General features: G+C 54.5%; 5 protein-coding genes across 5 annotated transcripts; 3 read left to right on the forward strand and 2 right to left on the reverse strand.

Annotated features, from left to right (window-relative positions):
- Positions 1 to 838: 838 nt before the first annotated feature.
- On the forward strand, positions 839 to 2830 carry CMQ_460 (fungal transcriptional regulatory protein; the record flags this gene model as incomplete). The annotated part of the gene is made up of 2 exons (XM_014317539.1): positions 839 to 1072; positions 1130 to 2830. The coding sequence occupies 2 exons, from the start codon at positions 839 to 841 to the stop codon at positions 2828 to 2830; spliced, it is 1935 nt and encodes a 644-aa protein (XP_014173014.1).
- A 445-nt stretch (positions 2831 to 3275) lies between these two features.
- On the forward strand, positions 3276 to 4316 carry CMQ_799 (uncharacterized protein; the record flags this gene model as incomplete). Its single annotated transcript, XM_014317878.1, has 1 exon — positions 3276 to 4316. The coding sequence occupies one exon, from the start codon at positions 3276 to 3278 to the stop codon at positions 4314 to 4316; it is 1041 nt and encodes a 346-aa protein (XP_014173353.1).
- Positions 4317 to 5169: 853 nt separating this feature from the next.
- Positions 5170 to 7088, reverse strand: CMQ_1353 (aldehyde dehydrogenase 1a3; the record flags this gene model as incomplete). Its single annotated transcript, XM_014318432.1, has 5 exons — positions 5170 to 5220; positions 5308 to 5763; positions 6160 to 6388; positions 6443 to 6524; positions 6659 to 7088. 5 exons carry the CDS (start codon positions 7086 to 7088, stop codon positions 5170 to 5172), a joined length of 1248 nt encoding a protein of 415 aa, XP_014173907.1.
- Positions 7089 to 8955: 1867 nt separating this feature from the next.
- On the forward strand, positions 8956 to 11044 carry CMQ_1327 (major facilitator superfamily transporter; the record flags this gene model as incomplete). The annotated part of the gene is made up of 8 exons (XM_014318406.1): positions 8956 to 9280; positions 9337 to 9523; positions 9591 to 9991; positions 10065 to 10190; positions 10275 to 10360; positions 10413 to 10499; positions 10553 to 10669; positions 10886 to 11044. 8 exons carry the CDS (start codon positions 8956 to 8958, stop codon positions 11042 to 11044), a joined length of 1488 nt encoding a protein of 495 aa, XP_014173881.1.
- A 740-nt stretch (positions 11045 to 11784) lies between these two features.
- On the reverse strand, positions 11785 to 15946 carry CMQ_410 (uncharacterized protein; the record flags this gene model as incomplete). The annotated part of the gene is made up of 8 exons (XM_014317489.1): positions 11785 to 12553; positions 12674 to 13051; positions 13129 to 14431; positions 14496 to 14528; positions 14595 to 14775; positions 14835 to 15128; positions 15196 to 15583; positions 15921 to 15946. 8 exons carry the CDS (start codon positions 15944 to 15946, stop codon positions 11785 to 11787), a joined length of 3372 nt encoding a protein of 1123 aa, XP_014172964.1.
- Positions 15947 to 16199: the final 253 nt, after the last annotated feature.

Below are 16199 nucleotides of genomic sequence, written 5' to 3' on the forward strand. Positions count from 1 at the left end.
CTGCCCGCCACGCTGACGCCAGCACGACCGGCGGCTGAAACAGCTCTGACGCTGGTGCCGGAATTCCGACAGATTCGCTGACGCCAGCAAGGCGCAGCCCAGACCGGATCGGCTGCCACCCCTTGTTCCCGTGGCTAAAACTCGGGAATTCGCAATCAGAACAGCCAAGCCTGGGATCTGCGTCTTCGTTCCCCGCAGAGAGCCCCTCCTACCGTCGGCAGACAGGATGGCCTTGATGTCGCCATCGCTTCGCTATGTTTGCTGTGCTGTGTGGAGCCGAGATGTGCGGACGATTAATGTTCCGTGCCGAGGAGGGCGAGTACTCGTGGAGTGTCTGCAAGGTGGGGCGACAGCTGTTGAGCGGATGACCAGAAGATGACCAGAAGTGAAGGACAATGGCGCAAGCTTTCGCTACAGATCAAGGCGAAAATGCCTCTGGAAGAAGTTGCGTTCAGAAGGACAGACGCGATCTATATATACTACCAACGGGCCATTCAGGTACGCACACCTTGCTAGGCCGGGCGGCCATGTGGGTGATTAGTGTTCACCGATAATTAGTCGACAATCTCCGCTGGAATGACAGCGTTCCGAATGAGTCAAGGGAAGTGCGAATATACAAGTACTAGTAAACTGGACAGCCTTTCTGATGCATTCATGTCTTGCTCTCAGACATGTCAGAGAGGATGCGAAGTCTGCAACAGGGTCGAAGATGACTAAGCACATACCTCGGTCCAATGAGAGCTCTTTGTCAGAGTGGCGTGGTGGCATCCCAGAGCTTTAGCCGGGGATTTGCCGCTGGCCATCGACGTCTGGCGTCTCTCGTTTGTGGGTAGCAGCGATGGATCTGCTTGAGCCATCTCCGCGCGCACCACTGCCGTCGTCGCAGCGCAGTCCTGGGGGCGAAGGCGGAGCGGACGATGTGAAGCAGGGGCGATGCAGCATGGACGAGACGGAGAGCGTGAAGGCGATGACAATGACGACAACGACGGCCATGTCTTCTCCTGGTCGCAGGCATGACCGAACGACACGAATCAGCAAAGCCTGTGACATGTGTCGGGCACGGAAAGTGAAGGTAAGCCCGTGTTCTGTCGGCTATTCGTTCTACTCTGTCATTCCTAACAGAAAAAAGTGCGATGCCGCTCAGCCATGTCGATCCTGTCGTGAGCTCGGCGTTGCCTGCACGACACAGTACGTCTCGCGTCGACGAGGTCCGGCGAGCAAGTACGCTGTCCATTCGGGAGCGACTGTGTGTGTGCCATCGCCTGGATCCGACGTTGTGGCAGCATCGGCCATCCCAGCTGCCATCACGGCCACGACACCCTCAACGGACGACATCGCGCCACTGCCCGTGCTCGCCCTTCTGGTAGACGACTTCTTCACGTACATCCACCCGCTGATTCCGTTTCCGCACGAGCCGACGTTCCGGCAGCGGTTTGCCAGCGAGACCACGCGACGCGAACCCGTCTTTCTGGCGCTGCTGGCGGCCATGGTCGGCAGTCTGGCCGCATCGTTTCCGCGCAGCGTGCGGGCGCAGCGCGAGACCGGCCCCGGCAGTCTGCGCTTTCCGCGAGCCTCCAGCATGGTGGCGTGCTGTCGCGGCGTGGCGCTGGCATCGCGCGGCGCCCAGTTCTACAACACGACGCGGTCCATGACGACAGACGATGCGGCCACGAGCTATCTGTTGGGCCTCGCAGCCGGCTACACGTCGGACTGGCAGCTCTGCCGGCGGTTCATGGCCGAGGCCATGTCGTTTGTGCAGGAGGTCGGCGTGCTGGCCAGCGAGACGGACACGAACAACAGCCTGCATCCGATCGACGAGCAGATCGGCCGCCGCATCTACTGGATCCTCTTCCTGGCCGCTCGCTCGATGCAGCAGACCGGCGCATCACCCGCTGATGTCCCCATTCCGCTCGTCTTTCTGCATCCCAGCCACCGACGGCCACGGCTGCCGGCCGAGGTCGACGACGCCTTCATCACGGCAGCTGGCGTCGGCATCCAACCGCCTGGCGTCGTCTCGCTTCTGACTGGCTTCAACCGTGTCGTGCAGGTGTACGCAACCATGGATCGGGTCGGCGAGGGTTTGATTGGTACAGCACCCGACCAGGCTGCCGCTCTTATGGACGCTCTTCAGGCAGCCAAGGCTCTCGGCGATGCTCTTCCGGATGAGCTGCATCTCCCGCTTCCAGGAAGTAGTAGACATCCTCCCTCTACCCCCCCTTGTGACGACTTCTACGACAACGTAACCGGCTACCGCTACTATCCTCCGGCACCTCTCGCTACGGCCGACGATGTCCGCTTGCTGCTCGGCCAACAGCCGCGACGTCGCCGTCAGGTCCAGTACGACATCCAGAAGACCAACATCTATGCCTCGCTGCTGGCGACACGGTCGTATTATGTCGAGCGCTACGGACAGCTGCTCGGCCGCCTCGGTGACGACGACGCTGCCGCTGCTGCCATCGCGGCTGAGCGCGACCTCATCGTTCGCTCGCTCCTCCTCGTCCTCGCTGCTATCCCGCAGTGCAACATGGAGCCCAACGGGTGCGCGCTCATCAACAAGATCCGACAGGTCGCGTCTACGCTGCTCGGCAACATCGCCGACGAAGCTGCTGCCCAGCTTGGCCGCTTCCTCGAGATTCTCGTCAAGCTCGAACGGATCGGCCATGGCGGCACGGCTGCACAGACGTGTGGAGTGGATCACGTGACCACAGAGGACATCACAACCACGGCCAACGTGGGCCTGGCTGATGAGGAGGAGGAGCGGCAGAGCTGGGCGAACCTGCGGGAGGAACAGATGCGCTTTGCGGCGAGCGGGGGGTCGATGCTAGAGTAGGTAAGGTGTGTGAAGTAATACAGGTTAGGCTGATAGGCATGAATGTGAGGAGGTATGTGAGAGTAAGAGGAATGTACGTTGGAAGGCGACAGACAGAGTGCTGTTGCTTCTGAAAGACCACAAATGACTGCAAAGAGAGAGCAAAGTGAAATGAGCAGCTCCTCGGCGCTTTGTCGGACCATTCAGCCGGCCCGAGAACACAGCCCAGGCAGCCGTGTGACGTCGAGCAGGCGAGCTCGCCTATCTGTCCGACCTTTCTCTCTTGAGGGTTTGTCTTTTCTGGAGCAGGTTTGTTTACGCATTCTGCTGTTCTCCCGCTTCGTCTTGTTTCGTCTCAGCACCGTCAACAGTCTCTGTCTGCTCTAGTCTCTTGTTCATTCTACTGTTCAGTCCACTGGTGCTCCCACGCATAACGTCTTCTTCAGCCTCCTCCACCACCACCACAATGTCCGATCCTCCTTGTTATGCCGCTGCCGGCCGTCGCCTCGATCCTCGCTTCCTCCCCTGTGGCAATCCGGCCCTTGCTCTCCAGGCCTGCTGCTGGCAAGGCGACACCTGTCTTGTCCACGGCGCCTGTTTCGGTGTCCACGACGGCAGCTACATCACCTATCTGGCCGGCTGCACGGATGCCGACTATGGCGCCCTCGCCTGTCCGCCCAAGGGCTCGGATGCCCTTGCTGACGCCGACGCCTGGGTCGGTCTGGCCTACTGCAACGGTTCCTCTGACCAGTGGCAGGCCTGTCGTCAGCCGGGCCGTCCAACCGTCTTGGCTGCTGCCGGGCCTTGTGTCTGTCCGTCTGCCAAGACCGATCGCACAGTTGGTGTCGCTGCCGGGCCCACGCTGCCGGCCACGGCCAGCCTGCCGCTGCTTGGTAGCGGGACCATCTCGTGGGTGCCTCCGTACGGCCAGGGGTCGACGAGCGTGTCGGCTCTGTCTCGGTCAGGACCTATGTCTGCGTTTGTGTCAGCACCAACGGCCGGCTCCGCCAGCTCGACCTCGACCTCCAACCCCTCATCCACCACCTCCCACCCCCATACACAGCTCATCCTCGGCACCTGTGTCGGCATCGGCGGCTCCCTGCTGACCATCGCCGTCTTGCTCGCCATCCTGGCCGTCCGACAGTGGCGACGTCGGCTCCCAGCGCCCCGACAAACCCTCACTGACAAGACTCTCCCGCCACTGCACCCTTCGTATCATCCCGAGCCGGTCTCGCCCTTGACCGTGTCCGAACTCGAGCCGTGTCCGGCTCGGCCGTGGTCCCTCCGCTCCGAGCTCGAGGACAGCAGCGTCCACAGCCAGGTGCGCAGCAGCATCGGCACCGCCATGTGGACGCGCAGCACACTCGCACCCGCTTCGATGGCGCTCACGATCGCCACGACAGCCATGACACCGGCACGAGAGTGCAGGGACACCGGCAGCAGCACCGAGACGGCAGACACCACATTGGGACCACAGGCGTACCAAGGGCTGGCCGAGCTGGAATAAGGGGTTGACGAATAGTGGGAGAAAAAAGAGTACATGGGGAGAAATCATGTGAAGCACAAGGACACGATGGATCTGCTGCCGAGACAAGTTGACGCTGAATGTGACAAGACACTGTAAACGCCTTGCAACACTTCATCGCAAACGGTCACTGTACTGTAAAACCACGTCAGAGGCATGTATATACATGCCGTTTGTTTCGATACAAACGTAGTTGGGCGGAGATTCGCAAACAAACAGCCACGTTGTTACCAAATCTATAGTAATCTCTCTCCTTATCAGAAAATTTGCTCATACTTTTAAAGTCTGCATTGGTGCAATGTCCAGAATAACACCATCTAGTAACCGTATCAGAGCCGCTGTATTTTCATCTTCATTTTCACCAGGGCCGCTTGTCATAACTGATATCGTCCTTCTATAAGCGTATCAACACACCAATACCATAGACTCTATTCGCCATTCGAAAAGATACTTCAGTTGTTCATCAACCAAGACCATACCGAGAAAGCGTCTTGGGAAGCCATGGCTGCGGTCTCTTGCCTCCATTACTTTCCACTACCATCGTACAAGCTGGATGTTTCTCAAGCCGACTGAACTAGATTTCTGCTAGAAAGAGATTAAGCTCTGATAGAACAGCTGGTTAACCAGGTAACATATTGGTGTGATTATGTTGAGCAAAAATGGTATACTATAGTAGTAAAATGACAGCCCTATCCAATGTACCTTTTGCCTTTTGGTCAAACAGTCCCCTTAGCAACTCTCTATTAAAATCGCCTTGAGCTTGACGAAGGATGTTAATGTCTTCTTTATTGGTTGTGAGTAAGGTTCTTTTCTATGCACGGAGTAGCTTGCGGAATTACCTGTTCCCTGTAATCATAAACAATGATAGTTGAGGGCTTCTTGCTAACTGACACTCGTAGGTTTGTCTGAAGGGTTAGCACGAGGTACGGAATAAAAAGGAGGAAGAGGAAATAAAACAATAAAATTGACTAACCGTTCTAATACAGTTGATGCCTACCACACGGGCGTCGATGCGGGACGAGAACTGTATGCCCCGGGCTGCATCTCTGGTAAAGACGCTGGCTATGATGCCGTGATCAGAGTCATTCACTCGCTGCATGACCCCGTCTTCGCTCTCAAAGGTGACGATCTGGATGTGTGGCTGTGATTCAGCAAAATCGGCTGGTTGTATTTTGAGGCGGTCAGTAGCGGCATTTATGCGCTGCGTGTAGGCCTCGAGAAAGTCGGCTGCGATGGCCCTATGAATGTAGAGGGCAGTTCTGGTGACAACCTGGCCCTGTCCGGCAAAAATACTGTCGACAGTCCAGGCCAGTGCGTTCTCCATGTCGGCATCGCGACAAATGATGGCCGGGCATGTCCCACTTGGCGAAACTGAAGGAGACGATGAGGAATAAAAGTATCGAAAGATGCGATACTTTGCCAAAACATTCTGCAATGCTAGTAAGCGGTAGAGCTTTGACGATAATCCGACAAAATGGAGTGAGAAACTGAAAAACGAAATGCCGAAAGAGATGACAGTCAGACCAAAAGTTAAGATGGAGACTATAGGAACAACGGTAATGGCGAATGGAGGAAAGACACCAACAGCGGAAATTAAAATGAGCATAACGGCCACCGTGCGAATGATCATATTAAGAAAAGATGCCACAAACGAACAAAACGGGACAAATCCGGCATGATTGAGAACATAAAGGAAGTGATGCATCAAAGAAAACCAAAGAGAGGCCCTATCTAGCCGCAATGTCACCTGCTTCGGGCTACTCGAAACCGCCCGATTCCGGCTCTTCTTAGTAGCCCAGCTGTCAGCAAAGCTTATATGACGGACGCGCGTATGGCTTGAGAGCAGGTCCCTGGTGAAGTCATCACCGGTAAGGACCTGGACGACGCCGCGAGGGAACCCGGCCTGCTCAAAGAGCGGTGCAATAGCCAAGGACCCCAGCGGCGACTTCTCTGGCGGCTTCACGATCAGCACGTTCCCCGTGACCAGGCAGGGGACGGCCATTTCCATAAAGGAGACGATGGGCGAACTGTGGTCGTTGAGGGCGACGCAGACACTATAGGTGTTGTTAATCAGAGTTGGTGAACCGTTTTAGATGCAGCAAACCTACCCTAGCGGATCGTGTCGCACGAGCTTGACGTGGCCATCATCGGCAAGGGAGAAGCTGTCTTTCTGCTTGTCGGTTAAGCCGGCTGCGCTGTTAGTTGTGTCGATCAAGAGCACTTTGTAACTACCAACATAACAGCACTGTGCAGAAAGAAGCAGACGCAATGCAGGCATTGGACCATCCTTGCACGGCCACCTAATCGCTACGTCATCAACGTACCATAGTGTTGCAGACAGCTCCAGACCTTCTCCTTGTCATCCGTGAAGAGTAGCGACGCCCACATTCTGCTTATGGGCTGATTCTTCAACCAGCCGGCCAGCTGCAGTAGACTGCTTCGGATTGTGCCGGTCTTGTTGGTCGTAAGCCGGTCGAGAGCTAGGATGTCCGGTAGACGAGTCTTGAGCAGACCGGCCAGCCGCAGCAGACAGACGCTCCGCTCGGCTGCCGAGACCCGGCTCCAGGGACCAGCAAAGGCAGCTTCAGCGTGGTGCACGGCGGCGTCGACATCGCCCGAGCCAGCCAAGGGCACGACATCAGAAATGAGGCTGCCATTCTTAGGGCTGCGTAGCGATAGCGTCTTGTCGGATTTGGACCGTATATATTCGCCGTTTATGTACAACCGGTCGTATGTAGTTGGATCTAAAGCCATATTGGGTCGTCTTAATTGGTTCTGGTAGTGCTTTATCGATCGTCGTACTGTGATCTTAGGCCAAATGTTTAGTTGCAGGATTAGTGTACCTTAAATATACTATATCAAAGAGCGTTCTTATATAACGTAGTACGGAGTTCCGAATTTTATAGATAAGACTGGGCCCCAATCTGCGCCCACAATGCACGCTGTCCGGACTCTAGTAAATATTAGGTAGTCTAAAGGTTTTCAGCTAGCTACAAGACGTACAACTGGTGAACACGTCAATGTATAAAGATTACCGTACTTGTATTACCGCTGTCCGAAAATAACTACCTTATAGGCGGGAGGTGCACTAAGTAAATAGCTACCCAACGCTAGTAGTAGCGGTGTATATTTAAAGCTATACTCCGTATGCAGTGTGTTAATTCAAAGAGGTGGGACCCAATTAGTTATTCGTACGTATGTACGGAGTATGTACGGAGAAAACGATTCGACATGGAGCTTCCAACGAGTCTAATGCGTCGCCGCTTTTAGAATGCAACGGCAGTATACAGTATATAATATTGTAGATACTATGCTTACTTAGTTACCTAAAGGCGGTAAGATATTCCTTTGGATATGCAGTACTCTGTAAACTTGTCAAATTTCCGTGCGATGGCTATTCCAATAGCGATCTCTTAAAACCCAAAAGACTAATAGTAAATTTTGTTAAGTAAGCTACACAGTAGAGAGGTGGCTCTACCTAGTTGGCAGGTGTGAATGTTTTTTGTTGCAATTATAATTAGTCATATATATCCTTGCCTACCTTAATAGGAGGTATATGATATCCTACTTTTGCACATGGTGCAGGTCAATTCGATACCTTCCTCTAATACAAAAGATCTATCTTAGCTTAAGGCTATAAAGTAAGGGTTTATTAGAGGAGGCTTAAGGCAAGGGAGGCGTTCGGCTTGACTAAGTCATAGTTGATGTGCTATATATCACGTGATATGCCATAACGCAATGTGGACGGACAGTGACGAAATCCGCGTGTGCGAGTGCTATGTACGCCACCACGATTTGCGAGTGGATCGTTCCTAAATTCGGATTTCGCGCATCTGCAAAAGGCTTGCAGCCAGGGATGTACGCGGCCGGCCTACTCGGGACTACGACCCCGGACACCGAGCGCGGGAGCTTGCATCTAGACGGGTAGATGGGGTGAATAGGGAGCTCATCTCAGGCTTACAACTGGTGGGTTTTGATCAAGACTCCATTTGGAGCTTCCATCTTGCGTGGGGTTCTGCGCCAGCAGAAGCACAAGAGAAGCCAGGCCCTGGAAATGAGCAGCACGATAGCCGTTTCTGGTGACAAGACACGTTTTCAGCGACACCTGCCGCTTTGGGCTTCTCTCCGTGCGATGGCATCTTGGCGGGGGCATATGAGGACTGTTACAGCGCTGTGGAACAAAGGAGTGCAATGGGGTCTCTGGCAAATCAGGAGGCTTCGTGTCGGGAGCCTCCCGGCCATCGTCCGACGTGTCGACGTGTCGAGTCGATAAGACAGCCACACGATCGCCCAACAGGCCAGTAGGACGGCCAGCTCGTGACTTGCGTGATTCTTGGGATCGATGGCTAGTCTGGGCTAGCCTGTTGACGCGATTGGGAGATCAATGGCAACATCCACACTGCACCCACAGACGGCTGTCGATCACTCCGGTGAGAGCAACGTTTTTCATGCTTATCGCTCTGCTGATCGTCTGGTTGATAGGTGTATGAAAATGGACGAGTTCGCACATGAGTTTGCAATTCTGGCCAGCAGCAGAACGGTGTTGTTTCTGTCTTGTGTTCTGCGTGGATAATCGACTGCAGCCACAGCCGACCTGCAGCCTGCATCCCCCAGCACAACGATGGGCCGCCTTGGACGTTGGACGACGCAGACGCCTGCTGCCGAGGTGCAGAGCGTCGATACGGATCTCGGCCGCGGCCAGCATCACGACGGCTCGCGCGAGCACCTCGTGGTCCAGCCGCTCCGGTCGTGGAAGGGCTACATCTGGGACACGTGGGAGCTGCCGGCAGACCAGCGCCGGCTGCTCTTCAAGGTCGATGCCTTCCTGCTCACCTTTGCCTCGATCGGCTACTTTCTCAAAAACCTGGACCAGACCAACGTGACGAACGCATACCTCAGCGGCATGAAGGAGGAGCTCTCGATGCTGGGCAACCAGCTGGTGACCAGTGCGTGTCCGAGCAGCGGATCATTCTGGGTAGAGCTGTCCACTAACACGCCGAAGGCACTTCCGTCTGGACCGTCGGCTACGTCGTCGGCCAGATCCCATCCAACCTCCTGCTCACCCGCGTCTCGCCCCGATGGGTCATCCCCACGCTCGAACTCGGCTGGGGTGTCGCCACGATCGCCACATCGGCCGTCAAGTCCTACCGAGCACTCTATGCCCTTCGCTTCCTCGTCGGCATCTTTGAGTGCGTCTCGTCCCCACTGGCTGACCTCTGCGAACACGACAGATCTGCTGACCTTCCCTCCCCACAGATCCGGCTTCTATCCCGGCATCCACTACATGCTCGGCTCCTGGTACACCCCCCAGGAGATTGGCAAGCGCGCCATGATCTTCTGGCTGGCCGGATCTATGGGCCAACTCTTCAGCGGTTTCCTCCAGGCCGCTGCCTACAGCAATCTCGACGGTGTGGCCGGTCGGTCTGGCTGGCGCTGGCTGTTCATCATAGATGGGATTATAACGCTGCCACTCGCCGTCGCTGGTTACCTCTTCCTGCCAAACCTGCCACAGAGCGGAGTGAAGACCTGGTGGATCACCGAGAAGGAGAACCGCCTGTCGTCTGAGCGGATGGGCGCCATCGGCCGCGCTGGCACTACGCCCTGGACCCGTAAGAAGGTCGTCCGGATCCTTCTTAGCTGGCACACGTACCTGCTGCGTAAGTGTGCCCATGCTTGTCTGAACTCCTGTTTCTCTTTTTTCTTTCATTCTTTTCTCTGACCGACTCTTAGCATTCTTGTACGTGGTCTGGAACAACGGCATCCCCCAGGTTGGCATGGGCTACTGGCTCAAGAGCTTCAATGCCAAGCCTCATCCAGTCCCTGGCGTCACTTTTTCCGTGTCGCAGATCAACGATCGTAAGTTGGACAGACTGTATAAGGCAATATCAAAGATGCGGACTAATCATCCAGTCCCCCTCGCAACGACCGGCATTTTCATAGGCATGTCGCTCATCTGGGGCTGGCTGTCGGACGGGCCGCTGAAGGGAGCCCGGTGGCCATTCATCTACATTGGTGCTGTCATCACGGTAAGCAGATTGAGGGTGCTGAGATTTGGCGCCGGCTAACAATCCTCCGCAGCTGATCTTCTCCGTCGTCTTGCTGAGGATGCCGCTCTACTCGGACATCCACGGCCGCAAAATCGTGTACTGGCTTAGCAACATTGGCGTAAGCAGTTCTTCGGACGATCTATTGTCCGCGTTCATACTAACAAATTAAAGATGGGCGCGGGTCCTCTAATTCTCAGCTGGATCAACGAGATCTGCTCCAACGACACGGAAAAGAGAGCACTGCTCGTCGGCGCTGCAAACGATCTTGCCTATGTGGTCCAGGCCGTTGTATGTTTGCCAGGTCCTCCGTTTGCATGATGAAGTTCGCTGACAAGCTATGTAGGCGCCCAATTTTGTGTGGAAGACGACAAAGTTTCCAGCTGCCAAATCGGGATACACTTGGTCTATTGTGTTGCAGGTTCTTTTAGGTATTACATCCCGCGTCTGTCTAGATCAAAGCCGAAACTGACAGAGAAAACAGTTGTTGTCACTGCCACTATCCAGGTCTTGCTCTGGGTCGACAAGCGAAGAGCAGCTCGGGCTATTCCAGATCAGTTTATCGAGACAAGTGCTGCAAGCGAATTTAAGACAGGACATGACTTGGACGAGAAGGCAACAGACTCAGCCAAGACTACGGAAGTAACGCCGACCAGTTTAGTTTAGTTGCAAAGTAGATTGCATTTGTTGGGAGAAGAATATACGAAGCGATTGCCTGACAAATAACTGTTCCTGACCCCCATGAGACATCACGAGGCCTACGTACTAGATAGAGGCCCAAAACTGGTCGTAAGGCTTACAATAAGGACTAATCAACTTACGTTATCATTTTTGGATTATTGCCGGTACCCTTTGTGGTGGTTGCTTTGGAAATTCACAAGGTGACACCGGTGGCAGGTAGTTCCAAAGTATGATAAGACTCAGATACAGAGTTAAGAGAGTCATGGCTACAGGCCTAGGACCCTTTTTCTGCTGCCTCTGATTAGGGGCTGCACAGTCTGTATTGCTGGACCCCGCCCGTTGTCTAACAACGACACCCTTTCATCCTAGGATCTTGTAACGTTACTGCGTACGTGCCCTAGGTCTGCAGTGTCGATGGTCTTTTGTTAGTCTATCCCCAACAACATTAAACTGCGTGTTATGTTATACCCTGAATACATGCCGGTTTCCCATTATATATCGGCCTTTCCTGGCCGGAAGTGTACGTCCGCAATACGGCTATGTCTTCTGCGTAGCAATAGTGGAAGCAATAAGCAAGGCCTGTCGTAAAGCAGGAAATATGTAAGTGTAGTGACAGATTGATTAACTCTATCTATTACAATAAACGCGAATTGTTCCTTTTGTACCTAAAAGTGCGGCATAATCCTTCGTGATAGGATAGGGCGTAGCAGTGCTGTACAAGTTGATCAAAAGTTCCAAAATGATGCTGCCAGGCCGGCTACAGCTCTCGCCGCAAAGGAAAAGGTTCCGACTCCTTGCACTAACCCCATGGGGCTGTCCTGCTCCCAGGCAGGATTGTGCTTCTGCACAAGGCGGTTGGCTTCGGGGGTGTAGAATTCTGGTCGCCGCCACTCGGGCTTGCGGAGAATATCCGAGGCCGCAGGGATCAACTCGCCCGTCTCGGTGAGCAGGCCTGGTGTTATTTTTGCGCCTCTCTGGAGCAGAATCTCAATAAGGCTCGCTGGGCACCAAGGGATTGCGTACTCGAGAATGCTTTTGCCATTGCTGTCCACGGCGTTGGGATCCAGGCCGTGATCGAAGAAAGAGACGATGCACTTCGACAGTGCGTCGCCTAGATCCCGGTCGTCGAACGGATTCTTCTCATCCGGATCCTTGTAGAGCAGATAATGGACCGCGGTCCTCTCTGTGTGGTCCCTCGGTGCGCTCCAGACGTTCTGATACTTGGCTGTCGCGTCTGCTCCACATTCCACGAGTATGCGGACCATCTCCACTTTGAAAATTCGGCCCAGGACATTGTCCGCATCGTAGGTGCACGCGACCGCCAGAGCCATGTGCAGAGGCGTGATATCCACCATTATCACAGCACTCTTCCCAGAAACTCTCGTGCTGCTACTGCTATCTCTGTCGCTGCTTCTGGGCGGGTGTGGTAGTCGAAACTGGGTCATCAGGCGTCCCACATCGTTTGCAATGTTGAGGGAAACGGTTCCGCGGGGACTGCAGCCGTTCTTAGAAATCATCCGCGCAAAGTTTTTCCACTGCCGATAACTGATGCCTGGCCTTAGCTGGCTAGGGTGGCTTATTGTTGTCTGGTGATTTCCTAAAATTACAAAATACCAAAGTCTGGTGCTCTCTGCATTAGTGAGGCCCCGGCTCTGGTTCTGTGTCAACTCGCGCTCGGCGACCTGGAGCAGTCCGCTAATTACCATGAACTCGAGAAACAAAGCCGGCACCAGGCTGTTAAATATTGTTTGGAAGAAATAAATCCAATCGTGTTTAGTAGCTATACTCCAGTACGTCTCCAGCCATTTAGGCCCACAATGCTCGGCTATGGAATCGCGGAATTCGTCCATAACGGCTTGACTTGGAAGTCTAGATATGTTCTGGCACCCGAGAGCTTGGTCGACAAACTCGCTAATAAGGCTCGAATGGAGGTTACTCTTGAGCAGTTCTAGGGTTGATAAGGACCAATGGCGGAAATAAGACAACTGCGGACTGCAAGGTGAGGATCAGCAACAGCACAATCTATAAAATAATCAAATATGAGAGGGGCAGGAACGGAGACTGTTTACGTTTTGTCCGTATGACCAAGTAGCTGAACAACGAGCCTCATGATCCGCTCTGCACCGGCAAGAGCAAGATCCGAGGCCGACTTGCCGTCAAACCATGCCCTGTTTTCCGCATCGCGCACAAAGGACTGTGCAGTTTGGTGGATGAACTGAACCTGGAGCACGGATGTCATTAATGTTACATCAAGGAGGCCGCCCGAACAGGCCCTGACACGCCTCTGTACAAGGTCGCACCGCTTTCGGTCTCCGGCACTCTCCAAATCCACATCCTGCGGCAGCGTGGAAGTGGAATGTATGAGCTCGACGGCCAGCGAGAAATCGCTCAGGCTGAGTCTGTGGCTCAACGGCGACAGGACCAGCTCGAACATGCACAGTGACATTGCGTGGTCTCGCTGGGGTATGTTGGACAGAATGCGCTCGTAAAAGAGCGGGAGCTCGTCCGGCAGGTCGCCCATGAGTGCGACAAGGTCGCTAATGGGGAGGCCGTTGATCAGCGGCTCCCACAGTTCGTCGACAACTAGCTTGACCCATAGGAAGACGCCCTCGGCGCGCTCGGTGATCTCTTTTAGTAAAAGGTTCGTGTCCTCTCTTCGCGCCTCGGCGAGTCGGTCTTGGGCGAACGACTGGATATCGCCAACCGTCCAGTCCTGCAGCCTGATGTGCGGGTTGTCGCTCAGCATAAGGAACTCGTTCCAATCACGCCCCGATGCGCAGATGCGGATGGTAAGCCTCTGGCCTGATTTTGGCGCGGCTAGGGCCTTGAGAAAACGCGTGATCTTGTCTTTGCGCCCCTTGAATTCGTCAAGGGCGTCGACAAAGAGGCAAACGCAGCCCTGGACACTTTGCTGTGCAAGCACGGCCTGCAGAGAGCTCTCGAGTTCTGGCGCCGGCCAGGTGCACACACCAGATCTCTCCATCTGTTGGTAGTAGAACTTGGATATGGTGTGTGTCAGCGCCGGGATGTTGTAGACCAGCTGATAGAGGACAGAGCGCAGGAGGCCGTCAAACGACTTCTGCATGTCCTCGCCGCGGTCGTGGAAGAAGAAGGAAGGCATGGAGAGAACCTTGCGGTCGCGAGAGGACAGATACTGGAGTGTGCGAGGATCGTTCAGGATGTACTTTATGAGCGTCGACTTTCCCGACCCGGGCTTGCCCTTGATCCAAAAAATGCCGTGGTCACTCTCTGCCCAGCTCTTAAATCCTGCGTTTGGGCCGGTAAAGATCCAATCAAACGTGTCCGAGTGTGCGCTCTCGATTTGTCTATGCCGGTCTTCCATGGCGGCGGTACTAAGGCTCTGGAGTATCACTGGCGGGAGAGCGTATGGTGAGCGAACAGACATGACTCACGGAGGGGACGGGTTGAGTCTTACATTCTCGCAGTGCCTTCTGCTTTTCGTCGAGCTCTGGCTAGAATCAGATACAAATTCCACTCTGCTGTCCGGGAGGCGACATGTAGCAACCCTACGCACCTTGCTGTGTTGCCTCCGCGCCCCTCTCGATTTCCTGCACGTATTTGGCTATGACGCCGTGACACTTTATGTATCCCTCGTCCTCTCGACTGAGAAATCTGCACATCATCATGTGGTTCGCATTGATATGGTCCTTTCGCTCCATCTGGCTGTCCAAGCTAGACGATGCATCGTCGACCACCTAATTTTGATTCAGCATGTCTGTTGTCTGGTCTACCACGGCCTCATCATATGGTTTACGTACAAGCCCTGGCCCTCCTGGAAAGAATAAACCTTGAAGGCTCGGTCCTCGAGCATGGTAGAGAAATCCTCCCTCAAAATTTCGAGATGCGTGCCGTCAGGCTTAAGGTCTCTTAGGAGCTTGTCATTCGCAGCGAAGCCGACGGTTTTCACAATACGCTCGGCAACGAGGCCAATCTTGGCGTAGGAACTCCCACGATGGGGCGTTCCGAAGAAGACAATAGCATAGGTGCACTCGTACATGTCGCGAAGATCCTGGTCCTCTAGGCGAGCTGCTTTGGACCGACGGAGAGCCTGGACACACAAGGGAACGAGTTGGTAAAAACCAGTACGCTCCTAAGTTAAAGGACAGTAGACCCACCTCTTTTAACACGATGCCGCCCAAGCTGTGGACGATGAATATGACGGGCCGCTTGGGCGACTCGCGCCGGTTGCGCTCGAGAGCGTTGAGCAGCGATCGGCCATGGGCGCTGATGTTGTTCTGGTTGGGTGCCCCCCCGAAAAAGTGCGTAACGCGGGAATCGTATCCGTACGTGAGAATGCGGGCGTTTCTACAGTCGGCAGCGAGAAAATCCTTGGGCCAGAAGACTGAGTCCGCCACGACGGTGAGGCAGCCATCGGAGCCGACTTGTTTCGACCGGCGATTCAGAAGCGACAAAACGTTGCGGCCCGTGGTTTTCGACGGGTCAACAGAGGGGGTGGCCCAGGTCTTATGTGGATGGCCTTGGATGCCATGGATAAAAACCAGACTGCAATGGTAGAGTTCACATTAGCCAGGCAGGGGAGAGAAGGGGAGGCATACGAAATGTACAATAAAAAAGGGACTGGGAGGCAACAGACTCAACAATGGGCGCATCGCCCTCGGAAAGAACAGTAAAACCCTGATCTCGCACGACAGAACCAGCTGGAAGAGAGCTATTTGCTGTACTTTGATTCTCGCGGTCGCTCCCGGCGGCTGCATCCCGTGTTATCCCACTCGGCCCACTTGCCATTGTAGTACTTCTCGCAAAGTGCGGACTTGGTTCCGCAAGACCGCTGAATCGACTAAGCTGGCTCGCCGCCTGAGTTTTAAGCTAAATCGGGGACTAGATGAGGCGTCTTTGTCGTTGCATACGTCGTAGAGCACTTTGGGAAATGAGTTGACCAAGTTGATGCCCAGCGAAACAGGTTGGGCAGGCGGCAGGAAATGAGCGAGAAGGCTGAGTTCTCTCAGCCACGGCTGTGCCGTGTCATGGAAGAATACATATACGTGTGGCGCAGAGCGCCGTATAGTAAGGGATTTCATGGACGTCGGTATAGCTCGGAAGTACTCCGTACCTAAGTAACAGTACACACGCCCACTGGGCATGTAGACACGTGACCTAT

The sequence above is a fragment of the Grosmannia clavigera genome, assembly GCF_000143105.1.
Source record: "Grosmannia clavigera kw1407 unplaced genomic scaffold GCSC_140, whole genome shotgun sequence".
NCBI classification, from domain to species: Eukaryota; Fungi; Ascomycota; class Sordariomycetes; order Ophiostomatales; family Ophiostomataceae; genus Leptographium; species Leptographium clavigerum.